Consider the following 20,002-nt stretch of genomic DNA (forward strand, 5'->3'; position numbering starts at 1 on the left):
TAGAAAAGAACAGAACATACTGCACAGGAAGCCAAGGTCATAGCTTGGGCTCACTGAGAGAGAGAGAAAGAATGTGGATGTTTAGGTTTTATGACTTTGGAGGGGGGCTGAGGGTATAAGAATGTGAGAAACGCTCAGACACTTTGAGATCAGGCGGACACCCTCCCGCGCTCAAAAGTGTTGTATGGAATAAAATGATTGTTGATTGAGCATTTATACACCGAGTGTTGTCCTTCCTTCAGCCCAAAGGTCAAAAGAACTGAGAATTTAACAGGAACCTGTGGTTCAGACCCTCTGGCTGCTCATGTTACGTAAAAGACTATATATATTCCAAATTGTGTTTTTGCTTGTGTATGTGTATGCTGCACACTTTAGATGACGTGACGTGTTGTGTATACATACTTTCTTAGATATTTTCTAAGCATTTTCACATCGACTTTCACATAACTTTGTACACATGTCGCTGTGTGGAAGAAGCATGTGCCTGTGTGGGTTTGTGTGCGCACATGTGTGTCAGCATGTGTGTCGGTGCATACCTGAGCTTCCAGCTGTGTAGTTAATCATGTCCACCTCCAGCCATTCAATAAGCTCTGGTAGAAATGGCGACTCACACCACAGCTATCCCACAATGCCCCCTTCTCCTCTTTTTATCACCAGCTAGTAATTACCTGCTTCAGTGAGAGGAATGCAGCTCACTCACCACGTGCATACACAAACAGACACACACGCACGGGGACGCACACTCGGCTTGATTAGTAAACCTAATGGTTGCTCTGTATTCCAGAAAGATTCCATAAAGCAGAGCTCCATAAAATTGCTTTCCTGCCATCAGAGCTGCTCAGCTACCACTGCCTCCTGCTCATCCTCCTTCCTTTCCTATTCTCATTCATGCACTTGCACTTCCTACCACCTCCATCTGGGTTCAATCCCGTCTCTTTTAATCCTCATGTCAAAGCAGCCACGGGCAGGATACTGAACACTAAAACTGATCCCGGTGTCTCATTGTTGAGTGTGACAGAAAAAGTGCTGTGTGAATGAAGCTTGCGGTGTAAAATGTCTTGACTCTAAACACAATATTTAAATGCAGTGCATTTTCCATACGCCATTCATCTTGTTGATGTCACATGCCAGATGTCCAAAACTGCAGCTTGGATTCCTTCCTAATTAACTCTTGGCAGCAAGAAGAATGGTTGAATATACAGATGATCGGTGATCGCTACCAAAATGGGTCTGGTTGAGGTGCAGCTTGTTAGGGCGCATGGTTCAATCCTCAGAGTAGAGACAGATCTCTTTTTGGGGGTGCACCATAAGGAACAGTCGGTGTAAAAATACAAGTGAAACATGTGGACCGTCCCCTCCTGACGAGACCTTGTGAATAAGGTAGCTGCCGAAAGTAGCTGCTGCTTCTCTCAGTGCCAGTTTACAAAAATGTAAACAAGTATCGACTGACATTATATTTCCTACAAGCTGGTGTATTCAAAGAAGTGACGACGCGTTCTCGGAGGAAAGTGTGTTGTTTTCACTCGCAAGTATACCTCAGTCAAGTTTGCACATAGTCATGCATTCTTTGTTAGCTCCATGTTGAAGCAAAGAATCTGCCCGAGGCTATTTTCCTACCAGCTCTTCTCACCCAATGAGGTCACACCATTCAGAATCCCGAGAATGTGAAATATGGTGAAGTTTAAGAGCTTCCGAGCAGCTCTATATGTTATCAGATTGAAGGGGAGCTCGAAGAGCTATCGACTTCTGTAACGGAGAGTGAAGGAGGGGGAGAGAGTGACACGCTTCTTTACCTTTAAGCTGCTTCTCTAATCTGCAGTCAAGCTGTAGCACATGTCAGGTCTTCACTTCCAACACTGTTTTATTTACATTGTAGTTTTAAATCTGACGTGGGTTCTTTAGTGATCGGTTCATTGTTTAGTCTATCAAATCTAAAGTGTTGCTATGCCAACCCCTCCAAAAAAAAAGAAAAAAGAAAGTAGTATATTATTATATAGGAGAGAGCGATGTATCACAACTTCTGAGAAGCTTAAACCCAAGACAACGAGAACATTTGGCATTTCTGCTTGTAAATTCACTTGAGCAAAAAACTTGCTGCCTATGCTGCATGATTATGTCAGCTGTTATTGTTATGGAAGCGTCCCTTGGATCTGTAAATCCAGGGGACGCTTATTAATCAATCACAAGAGAAGTGTTGCAGAACATATCCTGTCAGGACGGGTGATTAAACAGGTAAACTGTTTATAAAAGATGGAAGTAGCCTTCTGGTGTAAAAAGTAAAGCAAGTGCTTTAAACCTGCAAATCCTCTGGTCACAAAAAGAATTGTGATTATTGAAAAATCCATAAGAGAATTAACCATCTTCTCATTTGATTTACAGACTTAGTGAGTTCATGGTCATATGTCTCAAGTCTCATTACATACAGCATTTTATAAATTAAACCGAATGTTTTAGGGCTTATCTAGACATGCTTAAAAAGAGAGAGAGAGAATCTGAAAGCTACACAAGAAAAGTATAGAAACCAATCGGTGACTTTGTGGTGGCTGTCTAAGGTTAAACCCATGTTGAGGGGGGCCTGTCTGGTCGGCACAGCTGACGCTAATGTCATCAAAAGTTGAACATATGTCACCCACTGACCAATAATTTTTACTTGGCAATTTTTCTACCATCATAGGCAGAGAAACTGCAATCTCAGATATTAGTAAGAACTACACAGACAGATGTCACAAAAGACACATTTGCAGTTTACACAAAATAAATCCAGAATGGTCTATTGTCTGAAAGTGATATTAGCAAAAAGATGATTAGAATTTATATATTTGTTCCACATCTCTTTGGGAAGTTAAGACATTTTGAATCCCCTTTAATCACACGGTGATCAATATGCAACACAAAATTCGGAAATGAGTGTGAGGAATGTCTGTACGTCTCAAGTAAACTGTGTAGTAATAACCTAACACTAATAAACCATGCCATAATATCCTGGTTGCTTTTGAAACAATCTAATGAGTTTGTTATTTTTATTATGTTTTTGTTATCTTTTAAAAATGCTCAGACTTCACTGTTTATTATGTGTAATGTAATTTAATCATTGTGAAACCTGCCCGTTTATATCGTGACGGATGAGATGTCCTGTTGTCCAGGACATGGAGATGTTTGCTATTCCCTGCGGTGTCTGAAAAGTATGCTGTTTCCATTACTGTCAGTCTCACTTCATTGCATTGCAGCACTGGTGATGTTTTTGCACTGAGGCCCAGGGGCAAGAGTTGATCTCTGTGGCCTTTCGAGCCCATGCCTCAGCAGTATTAAGGTGAGGTGGGGAGTGGCTGTGGCTCTCCTAGACAGACACACACACACACAGATGGGTTACATGTGGTGCTTCAAAGACATAGCTAGTCAGGCTGACTGCTGGCAGGCTGTTATCTCTGACAGGAAAGCAGAAGGAGGCTGCCAAAGACTCGGGTCTAACTAGTTAGATAAATAACTGTGGTGTCTGTGAGGAGAAATAACAGGATTACTGGTCAGCTAGACATCAGACTCACTCTCAGGGTAGCAGGCAAGTGAGTAATATCACAAAGTAAGTGCAACGTCAGCTGACAGTTTCCATCGAAATGATTTGCTTTGATTATTTTTTTAGTTTCAAATGAATAAAGGCCTCTAAACTCAACAACTAAAGTCTGGGACAGTTTTATTTTGTTTATCCAGTATCAGCTTAGGGGGCAGCACGGTGGCACGGTGGTTAGCACTGTTGCCGCACAGCAAGAAGGTCCTGAGTTCAATTCCACCATCAGGCCGGGGTCTTTCTGTGTGGAGTTTGCATGTTCTCCCCGTGTTTGCGTGGGTTCCCTCCGGGTACTCCGGCTTCCTCCCACCGTCCAAAGACATGCAGCTTGTGGGGATAGGTTAATTGGAAAATCCAAATTGTCACTAGGTGTGAATGTGCGAGTGAATGTGAGCGTGAATGGTTGTCTGTCTCTGTGTGTTGGCCCTGCGACAGACTGGCGACCTGTCCAGGGTGTACCCCGCCTCTCGCCCTATGACAGCTGGGATAGGCTCCAGCGCCCCCCGTGATCCTGAAAAGGATAAGCGGAAGCGAATGGATGGATGGACAGTATCAGCTTAATTATCTTTAATTAGCTAGAGCCTCTATAATGCCAATCTTAAACAGAATCAGTTTTCTGATTCGACATTTTTATTCTTGGACTACCGGTCTAGCTTTGCATGATTCAAGGTTCAGAATCTTCATTTTTATAATATGTAGCTTCTTTAATAAGTCTGGTTAACATAAAACTTGTCATGTGTGTTTTTTTTTCCCTTCAATCAAGTGGATTTATAACAAAATTCACATAGTTGTTGCGTAGTTGTTCATCCATCCACCAAACACGAGAACATGCAAACTCCACACAGAAAGGCCACTGGCCAAACGGGCTGAAAAGGATACACACTTAAGTGTAAGTTGTTAAATTTGATACAGTTTGTGCATAATTTATTACATTCACTATAGAAACATAAAATTATTTTGTTTAAATTACAAGTTAGACCCTTTGAAATGTAACAACCACCAACTTTCACTTTTTTGATTGTGGTCCTATTTAGAAGCAGATTCCAAATGTGCAAAGTTATCAAAACACAGTCGAGAGCAGTAGACGAGTCAAAGATCAAACGTACAGTGCATAAAAACTGAGCTGGCACAAAACCTGTTAATGAATAACAAAGAAAAGGATTTGACTTTAGCTAACTTTCCACAGTTTCCTGATTCTACAGAACTGGGAAACCTCAGGTGAACAGACTGAGCTGTCCTGACCACACACTGTTACACGGGTTACATTACTTATACTACTTTGTAGACTGAAAGTGGATTTGTGGGGTTTTTAAATGTTAAAAAGAAGTGCTCGACATTTAATGAGTATAGCTGTCTCTGTAGTCTCCCACTGTGATGACATTTAGCTGGGAAGTAGATCCTACATTTCATTTCTGTTACTTCATTGTGAACTCAATATGAAAGTTATCACAACAAAAGGAAACGCTGCTTCTGACATTTTTTGGCTTACTGTGTCTGTAATCTGTCCGTCTGTCCACGGTTCACAAGAATCAATCATTTTAGTAAAAGTTATACACTTATATTAAACTTACATGATCAAACTGTGCTCAAAGTTGAGACCACATTTGTATTTTATTTATTTAAATGAGAAATAACCTGTGATTGACCACGTTGGTTGGTTGTCAGTATCCATTCCATGCATTTCCTCTGATTTGGTTACAGTTTGATTTCCTTGCTATTCTTTAGGCATAGTTGCTGTACAATAACTCCTACATTGATATGCACAGAGATGAAGACATCACATTTTTTCCAATGCCAATTGGGGGAAAAAAAAAAAGGAAAAAAAAAACATCAGGCTGGTGCAACTTTGCAGACTCATAGCCTGCAGGATCATATTTGTGCATATATTTTGTGGCTACGCAACAGAATCCACAAAACACAGATGATTTGTTGGATTTAGCCTTCAGCTGTTTCAGAGAATTGATATGTAGAGCTTTTCTGTTGACAGCAGAGATGAGCTGAAGTTGCTTTCACTACATTGGGCCTGCACTTGCATAGTGTTTGCTTGAATAAATCCTGAAGGCGATATTGACTATGACAAAAACTGAATTGTAACTGGCTAAGCAGTTATGGACAACAGAAAAAGTCATTCTTGATTGATTTCTGTCAATCTAAGATACCTGCACATACCTGCAAATGCACTGCAGCATACCTTACATAAAGCATGTTTGTTGATGGGCAACAGACAAACTTAGTAACAATCTTGGTGTCATACGCTAGCATAACACCTCTCTCACAGACCATTGTTTATTAAATTAGTTATTTATCTTTGATTCTCTTCCACAGTGTGTCTTTTGTCCTGTCTATTATTGTAGAGTCTTTACTCTAGGTGCTTTTTCAATGTATAAATTGAATCGAAAGAAGTTTACCTTTGTGCAAAAGGCTTTGTAAATAAAAATGAGTCGGTCGCATTGATTTTCGTCAGACATGTGTGCCTCTATTGGTGAGGCCTGTCCTGTTCTTTTAGCACATCATCATGCATGCAAAGTTAACTACCTAACTGCTAAATCCCTGCAGTATGTTTAATTCCACATGGTCTATTACACTTGAAAGGCAGTTTCCTGGATCCAGCCCTGCTGGTTAACATTAGCACCTGACCTCTTGTTTCATGCTGAAAGAAGGAAAAAAAAATTCTGGGAAAGCCCTTCATTAACATTTATGGGAAACCTTTTGGCCCATATTGTCTTTTTTTCCTTTTTAAGATTAAAACACATACTCCTTTTCCTAGTTTTCCATACCAGCCCCTCCCATACATCACATGCTGTTGGCTGTTTTGGGAAATCCCTTATAATGGGCAGTTTGTCTATAGTTTGCCTGGCAAACTGTAATTTTTTCCCCTTTCGGATCACATCCATTGCATTCTTTGGAAAAAGTGGGTGTAACTGTGTGTATGGTGTTTTCTTTCTGCAGAACGCACTGTGTTTCCAGACTCTTTTTAGTATTCTGGACGGAGCAAAGAGGAACAACCGCTGGAACACCTCAACAATGCAAAGAATGCAGAAATGAAAAGCTATCAACAGATTTTCTTACAATCTAGACAGTATGCGTCAGACAGTGGCCAAATATTGTGGTTTGCAGCTAAATTTGGCTTTATTTTCATGCAAATATTCTGAACATTAATAGCCTGAACAAAAATTAACAGTATCGGCAAATGTGTGGAGGAAGGATTTTTAACGAACCAACTCTTGTCACTCAGGATTCTCATGTCCAGCGAGTTTCAAATTCTCTGACTGCCTCTATCCTCCCTCCTCGCGTCTGTGGCTTTCCTGACCTTTTAGCTCGGGTTTCCTCTCTCCCAGTCGGCCAGCACCATACACTAAGAGGACTCCCTGTGTGGGAGGAAAGAGAGCGAGGGGAAAGCCTTTGCAATAGCTTCAACTAAACATGAGTCACCCAAAGCATCTTTTCTTGACTCGTCCGCGGCCGTGCACTCCTAAAGCACCATATGCATTTTTCCTCTTCTGGAAAAGGCAGTGGTGGGTCAAGTCATTGGCCACATAAATTCAGACAAACCTTCACTGTGTGTGTGTGTGTGTGTGTGTGTGTGTGTGTGTGTGTGTGTGTGTGTGTGTGTGTGTGTGTGTGTGTGTTTGTTTGGTCGGACATTCCGTTCTGTAGCGTACCACGGGCCTTGCAAATGTTGAAACAGCTTAAATATGTGGGAGCTCTGGGTATTTTTACTTTGGCTTTCCATGAGCCTCAACCCATGGAACTAAAACAAACTCAACGGTGATTCCTACTCAAAGCATCTCAGCTAAATCATCTCAGCTGAATCATCTTTGGTACATGTAAGACAAATGCCAAGTTTTGATTGTCTAAGGGTAATGAGCTGCGGTTATACCACAGAGCTCGGAAAGCCTGGCAGGTTATGGGAAATGATTTCTGGTGACATTTGTCAGGCATTATAATTTCCACTCAACTTTTGATCCATCTGTACTTCCACAAAACCTCCATTTCACATGACTACTGACGCATATTACCATAATACGTCAATTCATTGTTTTTGAATGTCCTTCATAATTGTCTGATTTAAATGTTTATTAACAAACTCCAGTCAGTTCAGGCAGCTCGCAATACTTTCCAGGTGGTTGTAGGAGCATACTGCTCTGTTTTTCTGTCTGCATTTTGCAACCTTTTGAAATTTAGATAGTAATGTATTTGTCCTGCTCAATATAATACAATGGTAACGCAATGATATTGTACAAAGAGGCGTCCCTTTTGGTCAGGATAGAATTCCCTTCCAATAAAAGGTCTTGTGTCTGTGGTTTATCTTCTACAGGGAAATAGTTTTTATAACCTTCATGAACCCCACCTGTACTGGGTTGGGTAATACTGGCAAAATGTGTGTTTTTGTTGAGAACTCAAGCCTAAACTGCTAAACTCTATAAAATAATGATCATTCACACTGTTATAGATATGAAACAGTTTTGCTTCCTTGATCCTTCCGTGATACCTTTACATTATTTCCAATGATATTGTGATTGTAGTGAGTTTGTAATATCACAGACTGGACACACAGAGACAACAAATATACTCCAAAATTCAAATAAAAGATTGTGTGTTTAAATAAAAAGGAATATAAGAGAGGAACTTAAACCAGTAACAGTGCGTATAGTTAAGTGTGTGAGCAGAAAGGTGATGAAATGTTGCATAGCACAGAACAAAAATCAAACTCATGCAAACTCATGTCTCAGGGAGCAGAGCACGTGTTTTGAGATGTCACTGACTCAGATGTCCCAGCACAGTTTCAAGAGCATCGAGAAGCTTCCAGGAGCCAGCCCGTTACTCTATGAGAGCTGGAGAGAGCCAAAGAAGCCCCTTAACCCATCAGCAGGATCAGTATATTCTACTTTGTACAAGAGCCGGGGCAGGATGAGCCGTGCCAGAGCCCTACAGAATGACCTCCAGGAGGGCTACTGGTGTGAATGTCTCTGACCAAACAATCAGAAACAGACTTCATTAGGGAGTGAACTGAGAGCCAAACATCCTATAGAGGGCTCACAGCCCTGGATGATGGAGTCCGATTGGCATTTCCCTTACAATGCCATAATTACAATACCGCCACAGAGCAGGTTCACCCTGAGCACATGTGAAAAACATGAAAGGATCTGGAGAAGCTGTGAATAACTAACATTATTCGGTTTGACCAGTTTGGTGGTCTGTCATTAAGGGACGCACAGACTTCTACAGGCTAGGCACAGCACCCTGACTGCCATTAGGTATCAGGATGAAATCCTTGGACCCATTGTCAGACCCTACGCTGGTGCAGTGGATCCTGGATTCCTCTTGGTGCATGATAATCCCTGGCCTCATGTGGCGATAGTATGTAAGCAGTTCCTGGAGGATGAAAGAATTGATACCACTGACCGGCCTCCATGCCTGCCTGACCTAAATCCAATAGAATAATCTATTTTTATCTCTTCAGGTTAATATTACTATACTATGCATAAAAAGATCATCAGCAAATGCAAATTGTACTCCGTAAAAACTGATTATCATTTTGGCTTTTATTTTTCTTTCTAATTGATGCCAGTTTTATGATCTTATTCATGTATGCCATTCAGCTGGGGAACATGCTGCTGAACCCAGTCAGCCATCACTGCACTCAGACTTTAATGTGTAATTGATCTTCTCTGTGGTAGCTGCTTTTGTCCTTCAGTTTTCAGTGCTGTTATTTTTTTTGATAAGATACTGACCACTTTAGCTAGGGAAGGGGTAAAGTGTACTTGCCCCTGAGGTGGGAAAGATTATTGGGTTTTTTCCCTTGTTTGGGTGTAGAGGTCCAATCAGTGGGGGTCAAACCCAATAAACATGGAGGAGTGTTGCCAAGTCAAGATGTATTTACTGAAGGCCCCCTCTGGTTTACCCCAGAGTGAAGACTCACGTAAGTTTGTAACCAACCACGTCCATACTGCTGCTTTCCAATAGCCTGCAGCTCTCCTGTATTTGTGGAACCATCACAGTGAGAGGTAGACAGCAGATTGGAGCGAGTGCTTTATTTGCTCTGAGACAGACATTGGACTTGTCAAACGGGCTCTTATTTCTGCTTATTTTTACAGTACTCAGCTCTGCTTCAGTCTCTCTGTGAGATTGCACTGTGACCAGCAAGGTGTCACAACACAAAACGCTAATTGAGTCAAACCTTTTTTGTGGATGAAGTTTCTCAACATTTCCTTTTAGCGTATTACTTCACCTGAGCAACATATTAACGTCACATTTGACAGGCTTCTAATCCCATCGATGTGTTTGCTCTTCTGCAGACAAATGTGCTTGGCCCTGTTCCATGATAACAGATAATTTCAGAGGCTAAGAGTGTTATCTAAGAGGGATTCTTTATTCAACGGATGTACTTCTTAATCTCCCGTCATTTCTAGTTATACTGCTTATCAGTTACACTGAACAAACCTTTGAGGATGTGGAAGAGATTTTGTAATCACATTGGCTTTACAGTTCACTTGGTGAAAAGATCCTTAAATCTTCTGTCGACTAGAGGTAATTCAAGGGATGTATTTATTTTTAATAGACACTGTGTTAAAAGTCCATCTTATTTATTATTAGTTATTATTATTAATCTGAAAAATAATCAGTGTATCATGTACAGTCACTAAAGCATTAATAGAAAGCTAATTGCAGAAAAGTCTCAGTTTATGATCAAGAGGTTCCTTATACCATATTATGCTGTTTTGAACTATAATGTGTAATTTTATGAGGATTGCTTTTCTCTGCTCTTCAAGCGTAATTATTTTTCACAGAAACCATATTCTTTTCAAAAGCTAAAGACACCCAGTTTAACAATCACACACATTGCCCTGCGTTTTGACCCTTTGAAAGAGATTTTTGTAATGTTGGCCTAGCTTTAAGGTCCCACCTTTTCAATTTACTTTTTCTTTTTTACACCAATCTCAGCCCATGCCCGACTACAGTGTGTCGCTTTCTTCCTCAGAGCTCTGACATTTTGGCAGACCCAAGTAAAAGCTATCTGACAGTGGAGTAGGTTTGGCTGCAGATGCTTTTTTAATAAGGCAGGCTGCCAGAACCTTGTGGTGGATGTAGGGCAAGGGTCTCGTGATCTGCTATTGTTAAATGTGCAAGCCTTTGTGTTGACCTACTTTTTTTTTTTTTAGCATTTATGTAATCCTAAAGCTAAAGGAGAGTGGGTTGCAAAAAAAGAGAGAAGATGTCATGGCTTGGTTAACCACAGGTATGTTCCAACATACATCAAGGATTTGTTTAGGTAATGCAGAGACAGGCCACAGAGGATTTGTTTTCTTGTGGCTGCACAAGAAATGAGTTTTTGTCATTTCATGCTGTTGTTAGCCCTCAACGTTAGCTTCCTTTAAGAATGTGCCATTTGACCACTTTTGCAGCATCAGAGTGGGCACATTTTCCCATGTATGCACCCATCTGTGATGCTCTGTATGTCTCCTTTTGTCAGTTTTGTCTAGTCGTTTGGACTAAAAGGCAGTCATTAGTCCCATTTTGTGCTCTGTTGTCTTTGAACATCTCTCTGTGTTTGGCATTTGCTATCTGCCACGATCGTCATCTGCGTCCCGGATGTCCAGCCCAATTTTCAGCTGTGACGCATAAGGCTCCCTGTTCAAACGCGCGTTCATATGTCACTGCAAGCAATCCTCATTTTTCTTTATTGACTTTTTGTATTGAGCTATTTGAATTAGAGACTGGTTGTTTATTATTATGAATCCTTTCAGGTTCCAAGAGAAATGTTAAGGCTGCTCCTATTGTATTGATGGATTAAATTACATCGTAATCATCTGAGTCTGCAGATTCCCTAAGCTCTGTGGAACTTTTCAGTGATTTAGCTGTACTGTCCACTCTCGATAACTTTGCAGCTGGCACCTGTTTTTAGTTTACCTGATAAAATGCCAGCTATTGATGAGGTCAGAATTATTAACTCCAACTATGAAAATGTAATTCTTTTTAAGTGTTTCCCAAGTGCTGTTAAACGGAGCGAGGATTTTGCAACATATTTTGGATGCTTACATTATTTTAATTTGCACACAGAAACAAAATTATTTAATAACAAACAAAACCTAACAGTCAGTTATGTCACAATTCCAGCAAGCAATCCAAGCCATTCTCTAGGTTTGGTGGTCTACTGGAATGGACCTTGGTCTTCAGTTCTCAGATTTTAAAATGGGATTCAAGTCAGGGCTTTGTGCAAGTCAGTCAATTCACTTTGGGTTTCTGGAGGTAGTTCTTCACCAGGAGTGATATATGTTTTGAGTCAATGTCATGTTGGAAAACAAAATGACAGTCTAGACCAGGGGTCAGCAACCTTTAACACCCAAAGAGCCATTAAGACGCGATTTCCACGCAAAAGAAAACACTGGGAGCCGCAAATACTTTTTGACATCTAAAATGAAGATAACACTGTATATATTGTTTTTTTACCTTTATGCTTTGTGTGAACCACTAAGGTCTATTGCTTGTGAAATCCATGAAGTGCTACAGAGAAAATTACATTTTATTTATGTAATTAACATATTTTGAACTCTTAAAAAAATATAACAAAAGGAAAGACACCCAGTGATTTTATATATATATATATATATATATATATATATATATATATATATATATATATATATATATATATATATATATATATATATTGGAAACGCGTCCTATGATTTATTTTGATTATGCCATAATGCTTTCTAACGTGGCAGCTCAAACCTTTGGAAATTCGAAGATAACCCTCAGTTTTAACTTTTTTACAAAGTTAAAACATATGATTGCATAGCAGTGGTTTCTGCTAGGGTTCAATTAAAAGGTTTTTCAGGGGGCTAATAATATTGACCCTGGTAATTTTTGTTTTTTTTTAATTAATTCTGTTATTTTCTAAAGAAAACTGGTATATTTAGAAACAGTTTGATGAAAAACATTTCCTCTTCTAAAAACAGCATTTGTGAAATTTCTGACAACTCTAAATTCAGTAGGAGGGGTAATAACTTTCATCGTCTCTGTATATCTTCTCTGAGATTGTGGTCACCCAAACAGAGTTAAACTACAAGAATATCCTCCACCAGTGTTGTATTTTGGACTTTAATGAAAAATGATCCACATCGAACACTTATGTTTTTTATGGATTCTTTTACCCATTTTCCACCATGTTTCATAATCTTCACCATTTTTGATTTTGACTAACCGCAGACAAGCAACAACAGCTTGATATTGATCATAAATTGTCTGACCACAAGAGACAAACTGAGTGTATGTATGTGTTTTTGCTGATTATTTTGCCAGTTTGGAAGATTGCCAGTGTAGTGTTTAGCATGGTGTTGTGCTTGTTATGCCTCTCCTAAGCAGTCAGAGGTAGAAGAATGAAGATAAATATTTTTCCATTTATGTTATTTTTAACTGTTTTAACGGAATCTTCAACTATGTCAAATTCATCCAAACCAAGATATCAGAAAAATAATAGTTTGTAGCCAAACCACAAACCACCTGGCACTACATGCCAACTTTTTTATGTGCGTTATAAACTGACAAACAATACCAGTTGACTGTCACTCCACCTCCTTGTGTGTTAGACTCTCAGGAATGCTGTATCCCTATTATACTGGAGCGTGGGACTCTGTTGCCTGGTGTAGGGAGGCTAGGATGACCCCCAGGAATGCTATTGTTATGTACTCAATTCCCTTTCCAAATGCACTGCTTTCTATCAGACTGATGGTCCTTTTTAGCAGAATGCGATATCCACGGGTACCAGGGGCGAGAGAAGGGAGAATTGGTCCATAAAAAGCCTCAAATAAAGGGCTGTTCTCTCTGCTCCGTCTCCCCTGTCCTGTGCAGGAACGGCAGGAATGTGGCAGGCAGACCGACTGGCCTCGGAGCCTTCAGCCTCTAATGAATTTTAAAAGGCCTTTTTCATTCAAAGCAGGGTGCTGGCTAACAGCATGCCGCCTGGCCAAGCACTCTGGTGGGCAACGGGGAGTAGGAGGAAGGGGGAAGGGGTGAGGAGAGAATAAGGAACACAGGATGGTTTGCGGGAGGGAGAGGAGAAGGAGGACTGGCAAAGCGAGTTGGCACCTAGGCAGGACGGGTATTGGATGTCCCTCACAGTGAGAGATAATAGGCCACTCTGCATGAGAAGTCACTGTAGGAGCATTCTTGACCCTGCCACGAGGGCTTAAAGAGAATAGAGGGAATGTGAGAGACAGAAGCCCCTTTCACAGAGCCCGTTTAAGGCGGGACTGTTGCACCTTTATTCTGCCTCGACGGTCTGTGTGAAAGGTACAGAAAAGGAATGGGGACGGCATTATTGTTACGCCTTTCAACCGGCTGGTCACAGAGCCGAATCGACATCTGTCTCAAAGGGAGAGCCAGCGTGGCAAGAAATGGCACACCAGATATCAATTATGATTTTGCTGTGTGTACAGTGGCAGTAAACCTTTTTTTGGCGGGGCTTCATACTGAGTTAAGCGCTGAACAACAGTGGTGTGAAAAGTGTTTGCCCCCTTCCTGATTTCCTAATATTTTGTCACACTTGCATGTTTTAGGTCATCAAAGACATTTTAATATTAGACAAGGATAACCCAAGTAAATACAGAATGCAGTTTTTAAATGATGATTTAATTGATTAAGGGAGAAAAGTTATCCAGAACATCCTGGTCCTGTGTGAAAAAGTATTTGCCCCTCTTGTTAAATCATGAATTAACTGTGATTATCCATGTTTTTTGGAAAGCTGGGTTCAGTTTCACTAAACACTCAGGTCTGATTACTGGCAGACCTGTTGAATCCAGAAATCACTTAATCAGAACCTGTGTGACAAAGTGAAGCAGGTTCAAAGATCTCAAAAAGAAACACCTCATGCCACTATCTAAAGAAACACAAGCAAAATTACAAGGTGAATAATTTAGCTGTGTTCCAGTAGACCTACAGCAGACACAGAGATTTAAGATTTAGAAACCGCTTAGTATAATGTAATCATGTGTACCACACGTGTTTTAAGTTCTAACGTCTCAGAATACAGCTGCGATGTATAAAAATAAAGCCTCGAGACATAAATTGCAGGTTACCATATCAAAACAGAATCCTCGCTGCTCCTATCAGTCTTTATGAGAGCAGAAAAAGGGATTTTATACTCCTGGTTATGCACAGCTATATACACAAATATATTACGCAAATGAATTTGTTACAACAGGCTGAAGGGAACCTCAAAACCGGCCATCAACAATAAGCAGAAGACAGATGGAGATGTGAAAGCGGGCCGCACATGAGCCAAGAAAAACTTCCTGCCGCTGCCAACAGAGAGGTGTTTTGAAATACCAAAGCTCATAGAAAATCTATACACACACAAACACACACATGTCAGGTATTTCATATCTGGTGGGGACATCTAACTGACATAATGCTTCCTCTAGCCCCTTACCCTAACTCTAACCATCAAAAATGAATGTCTAACCCTCAACCTAACCATAACCTAATTGTAACCCTGATGCTAAATCCACATTTTGAGTCTCAAAAATACCTTCAAATTGTGGGGACCGGGATTTTGGTCCCCACAAAGATATGAATGCACGTTCACACTAGGGCTGCCACAAACGATTATTTTGATAGTCGACTAGTCACCGATTATTTTTGCGATTAGTCGACTAATCACATCATCATCCATTGGACATACAGCGTACAGCTTATTGCACCAGCAGCATCTGCTCTTATATAACTATCATTAGCTTACAGCTTTAAGTGTTTAAGTTAAGTGCTAATTAAAAATAAAGACAAGATGATAGTTTATTAAAGTTTAATGAAGTTTGCAGATTGTTTCGGTGAAGTTTAATAAACTCCTTGCTATCTAAAATATAACAGGACACCGGAGTAAATTCTCGAGCATCTCACACTTCTGATAATCAGCTGTCTGCTTGACGTTTATTCAGCTGTGTAAAAACTATAACTTTAATCTCAGCCAAACCGATTTACTCAGGAACAAATAAAATACTAAAAAAAAGCCAAACAATAACATTTTAAGCTAAGTGACGGCAGTGGGTTTGAAAACGATTTGCCGGGAGTCCGGTGTTCTCACGGCGCTAGTGACCTAGCCCCCGGCTCGCTATCGAGCTAGTGGGTAACAGACGTCTCCGAAAACGTCGGAGCGCTTTTGAAAATATGTGGTGTCTTGATAAACTGAGCAGATATTTGAGGTTTACACAGCTACATTCTCGCCTGAAAATATGTTAAACGTTTATTTTGTGACCCGGAAAGAATAATAAGAGTAATATTAAAACTAACTAGCTGCCGCCATTGTTGACAACAGAGCTGGGCTGCGCTATGAATTCTGGGACGGAGCTACTTCTTCTTCTTCGGGGTTTAACGGCAGCTGGCATCCTTGTACATGCAGTGCTGCCATCTTCTGTTTCAGTCCGTTATTACACTCTTAAATCCTGCTACTTATTCCTGCGTCTTTTGTGATCTTACAAAGCTTCAAACGACGCGTCGACTATTAAATCAGTCGTCGACGATTTTGATAGTCGACGTAATCGTGACTAGTCGACTAATCGTGGCAGCCCTAGTTCACACAAACACACACAAACAGGTGCATGTGTTTATTGTCACTGTAGTGCTTCTTTTGAGAACGGTACTTCTAACCCAAGCAAGACTGAATCCAAAGGACCTGAAATATTTATTATTATTTGTAGAATATGAGTGATTGATTGATTGATTGATTGATTGATTGATTGATTTAAATGAGTTGCAACAACATGTTTGGAGTGTTAACTACACTTTTCTTTGTATCTGAATGTTATGAAAAGCATTTCGTCAAAAGTATAAGCATTTTGCCCCAAACTAGTGGCTAAAATCCAGAGCATCCCAGTTTTACCTGTTCAATTTTTTTATGTTGCCAGGGGCCAATCTGTAGTGTGGGCTCTGTGATGCTCTCCACCTGCAGATATTCTGAAAGCCATATCTCCCAAGTCACTCTGGACTTGTAAGCAAGCCTGCTTCTCCCATCAGAGAACCTCACGATTCAAACCCCATTGTCCCAGACGGCAGTCCCCTTTTTAATCTGCTCCTACATAGAGTTGTTTCCCTTCTTGACTTGGTAATACTCCCCTAATCTTGACTGTGAAGATCTGTGATTGGCCAAAGTCTCCAAATACAGAAAACATTTGTACCTACGCCACTGATTTAAAGGAAAACATGTCTGTAGCCTGCCATCTTTGGGTAGGAATATATCTGTGGTGACATGTTACTAATTCATTATATTTTTGAAGTCAGATTTTTCTACAAAACCACTTTTTATTCTTGTTTTCCATTTGTACTGAAATGTAATTCAGTCATGTGAGCTTCTATGTCCACATGTGCCACACACAGAACAGCACAGCCCACAGGGCAGATGCTTTCACTTCATGGGGGCCATTATGGTTCATGTGGTGATTGGGGACCCTTTGGGTCAGGTCACATCATCTCCAGTGATTCCAGAGGAAATGCCAGAGTACTGAGGTAGTGGGATGCCTTATATAAGAAGGAAACACTGGCTGGTATGTGAGGCCCAGTAGGTAAAAAGTATGCCTGCTTACATATATAAATAGTCACTTCTTTTCAGCTTTCGTGTGCAGACCTGGCATCACTAACAGGGTTTTTTCCAACCATATCAATCAGTGTCTGAATTGACTCATTTGACTGAAGTTTTATTATGTGTGATGAATTGGTGATGGCACAAGGAAAAACTTTGCCAGGACATGCCAAGACTCCAACGCCATGACACACAAAGGCAGCATAACACATGAACCGAATAAACATCAAAAGCACAAGATGTCTCTCACCCATCTGGATCGTTCCTCGGGACCTGACTCAACCTTTTATTTCTCACATAACCTATCTACAAACCTAATTAAATAGAAAGCAGAGTGTGGCTTGGCAACGCACAAAGAAAAATGAATGGGATTAACTGTTACCTATACAGCTCTTTATGTACTGCACGCTTTTGCTGTCAGAGCTTTTAAGAAACCACTAATGAATTTGTGAACCCCAGTTTCTTGGAAGAACGCTGTGTTCCTCCTGGTTAACTGAGATGAACATGCAATATAGACGAAACACGGAGGATTCCACAGTTTTACTTCTGGAAAGTGAGTGGATTGGAAGTTTGCCATTCGGGTTGTGAATCACTGGGCCATAAAGCCACTTAGTTGTCCAAATGTCCTGCTAGGTGCTAGCGATTCCAGTACACCTGCTTTGGATGCCTTTGTGCACCACTGCCGATGTATGCGCAGGTGAGAAGGTAAATCTGTGTATTTGCAGGCCTCCCCAGTGTTATCTGGAAGCACATGGCAGTCTACCTGGATGACCTCATGCTTTGGCCTTCTGCAGTTGAAGAGAAGCAAAGGCATTATAGTGGCCAGGCTGAGGTCATAGTGAGATAGGGCCTGTGGAAACACTGATGCTCCTGCTAACATGACTGGCCTTGGAAACTACTCCCGCAGGAACCCCAAAAAACAGGACAGTAAAATCGCACTGGGCGGTCAGACAAGAGAGGAGATTAGCTGAAGGTTGAGCCAAAAACAGACCAGCTCTTTCCCCCAGGTTTTGAGTTCAGCAGAGGGGACATACAGGTGAAGTGTGGATTTCCCGTAATATTACATGAGGGAGATGTATTCCATTATATATGCTAATAATCACCAGGTGGCAGCCATCCTTACATTCCCTTCCTTTTAAGCGTATTAAAGACAGATGACCCAGAACAGAAGGACAGCAGGAAGTATTTGTGCTAAATTTGTGCTGGTCATTCACCGTACCTATTTTTCCACAACTTCTGCCTTGTAAAAGTTTTAACGCACTTCTTACAAAATGACATCATTTCATGGCTCACTGTAATGTCACCATAATCTGTTGGGGATAAAAGTTTTTTTCATTACAAACAATCTCGTGAACCAGTATTTAGATCCTGGATCATATCATAATATTAGGAAATGCTGAAGTAGTTTACTGTAAGTCATCACAGTTCTGTTTGTTTTTTTTTATGTGCACACATGTTTTAACTTTAATTCTGTTTGTGTCCTTGTTTTTCTGCCAGACGGAGGCAATGAAAGGGGCTCTGAAGGATTTAAATCTGAACATTGTGGAAATGACTGATGAGAATGCGACACTGGATGGAGGAGATGTCCTTTTTACGGGTACGTCACTCTGCCTCTTCAATCACTGTATTTTATTGATTATTCATTAACCTTTGTCTGGTCATTCCAAACCAGCAAACTGAGACTTCCCTCTTATTTTTGAGTCCCACAACATCAATAACACCACTTCATAGATCTGAACCAGCCAAGATATTAATATATTGTGGGGATTAGAAAAATATTTTGCTGCTATTGGTCATAATCATCATCATTACCATTGCATTAATAATACAATCTGCAGTATTGTTATTGCATTCAGATGTTTAAACATATTGGCACCCAATTAGCCTTTATTACAGGTGCAGTGATAACCACTTTAAACTGTTGAATTGAATCTATAATCTTAAATGTTTATATGCAGATTACATTGCATTATAAAAGAAAGGCCTAACTCTGAGTACGCTCTGTGCCAAAGTAGACAAGAAGCGCAAGCTTTTGCAGAGCGTGTTTGTGAAAGTGAAACTAAAGCAGAGTCTAAGTGTGAGTTACTTTGAGGAGCTGTTGGGAGGATGCTATTTGAATAACCAGGTTATTCATTATTGTCTTTTATTCATTTATATCTTTTGATTAAGCTTTTAGTAGAGGTTCTTGATTAAAACATTTATTCAACATATTACAGATATAGTTTCAGTTAGGTTATTATCAGTATTGGGTAAGTTACTTTAAAATAGTAACTTAGTTACATTACTAGTTACTTCTCTCAAAAGTAACTCAGTTACTTCAAGTTACTCATTACTTTCAAAGTAACTAGTTACTAGGGAAAGTAACTTTGGTTTTACTCAGAATTCTCTTGTTAATGTGTTTCTTCCATAACTTTGCCAGTCTTCTAGCTTGCTTACTTGCCACAAGTGCACTGTGCCACCGACCAATAGAAAGGAAAAGATAATGTGCATATTTCCACGAGAGAAATCCCACGCCTGGACCGTCATTGACTGCTGCCATGATTCTAGCCTACGTCACAGTCATGTGCGCCATCCAACACATACATCCAACACAAAAACTGCAGTCGTGGTGCTTTCGATTGTACTCAGAACTCAGAAATTCTGCCTTCTGAATAGGAAGATGTAGGCAACACCAGACTGCAGATGAGCTGCATACAGGGCTGGACTGGGACAGAAAATTGGCCCGGGTGTTTTGACTAGAGACCGGCCCACCATTATAGGAAAAATCATAAAGCCCTTGAATGAAAATAAACACTGTTGTGACAGTGATGTACACTGTTTTGATGGTATATATGCATCAATCTATCAATTGTTTGTTGTAAGAT

The 20,002-nt window shown here is 40.4% G+C and overlaps 1 protein-coding gene across 5 annotated transcripts in view; it reads left to right on the forward strand.

Annotated features, from left to right (window-relative positions):
• Positions 1-20,002, forward strand: part of ddah1 (dimethylarginine dimethylaminohydrolase 1) — an 82,762-nt gene that overhangs the window by 38,837 nt on the left and 23,923 nt on the right. For all 5 annotated transcript variants that reach the window (XM_080887403.1, XM_080887404.1, XM_080887405.1 and 2 more), the window contains one exon: positions 18,636-18,735. In XM_080887403.1, coding sequence (XP_080743529.1) covers positions 18,636-18,735 — 100 coding nt within the window. The remainder of the gene's footprint in view (positions 1-18,635; positions 18,736-20,002) is intronic.

Source organism: Rhamphochromis sp. 'chilingali' (assembly GCF_963969265.1).
Source record: "Rhamphochromis sp. 'chilingali' genome assembly, chromosome: 7".
NCBI classification, from domain to species: Eukaryota; Metazoa; Chordata; class Actinopteri; order Cichliformes; family Cichlidae; genus Rhamphochromis; species Rhamphochromis sp. 'chilingali'.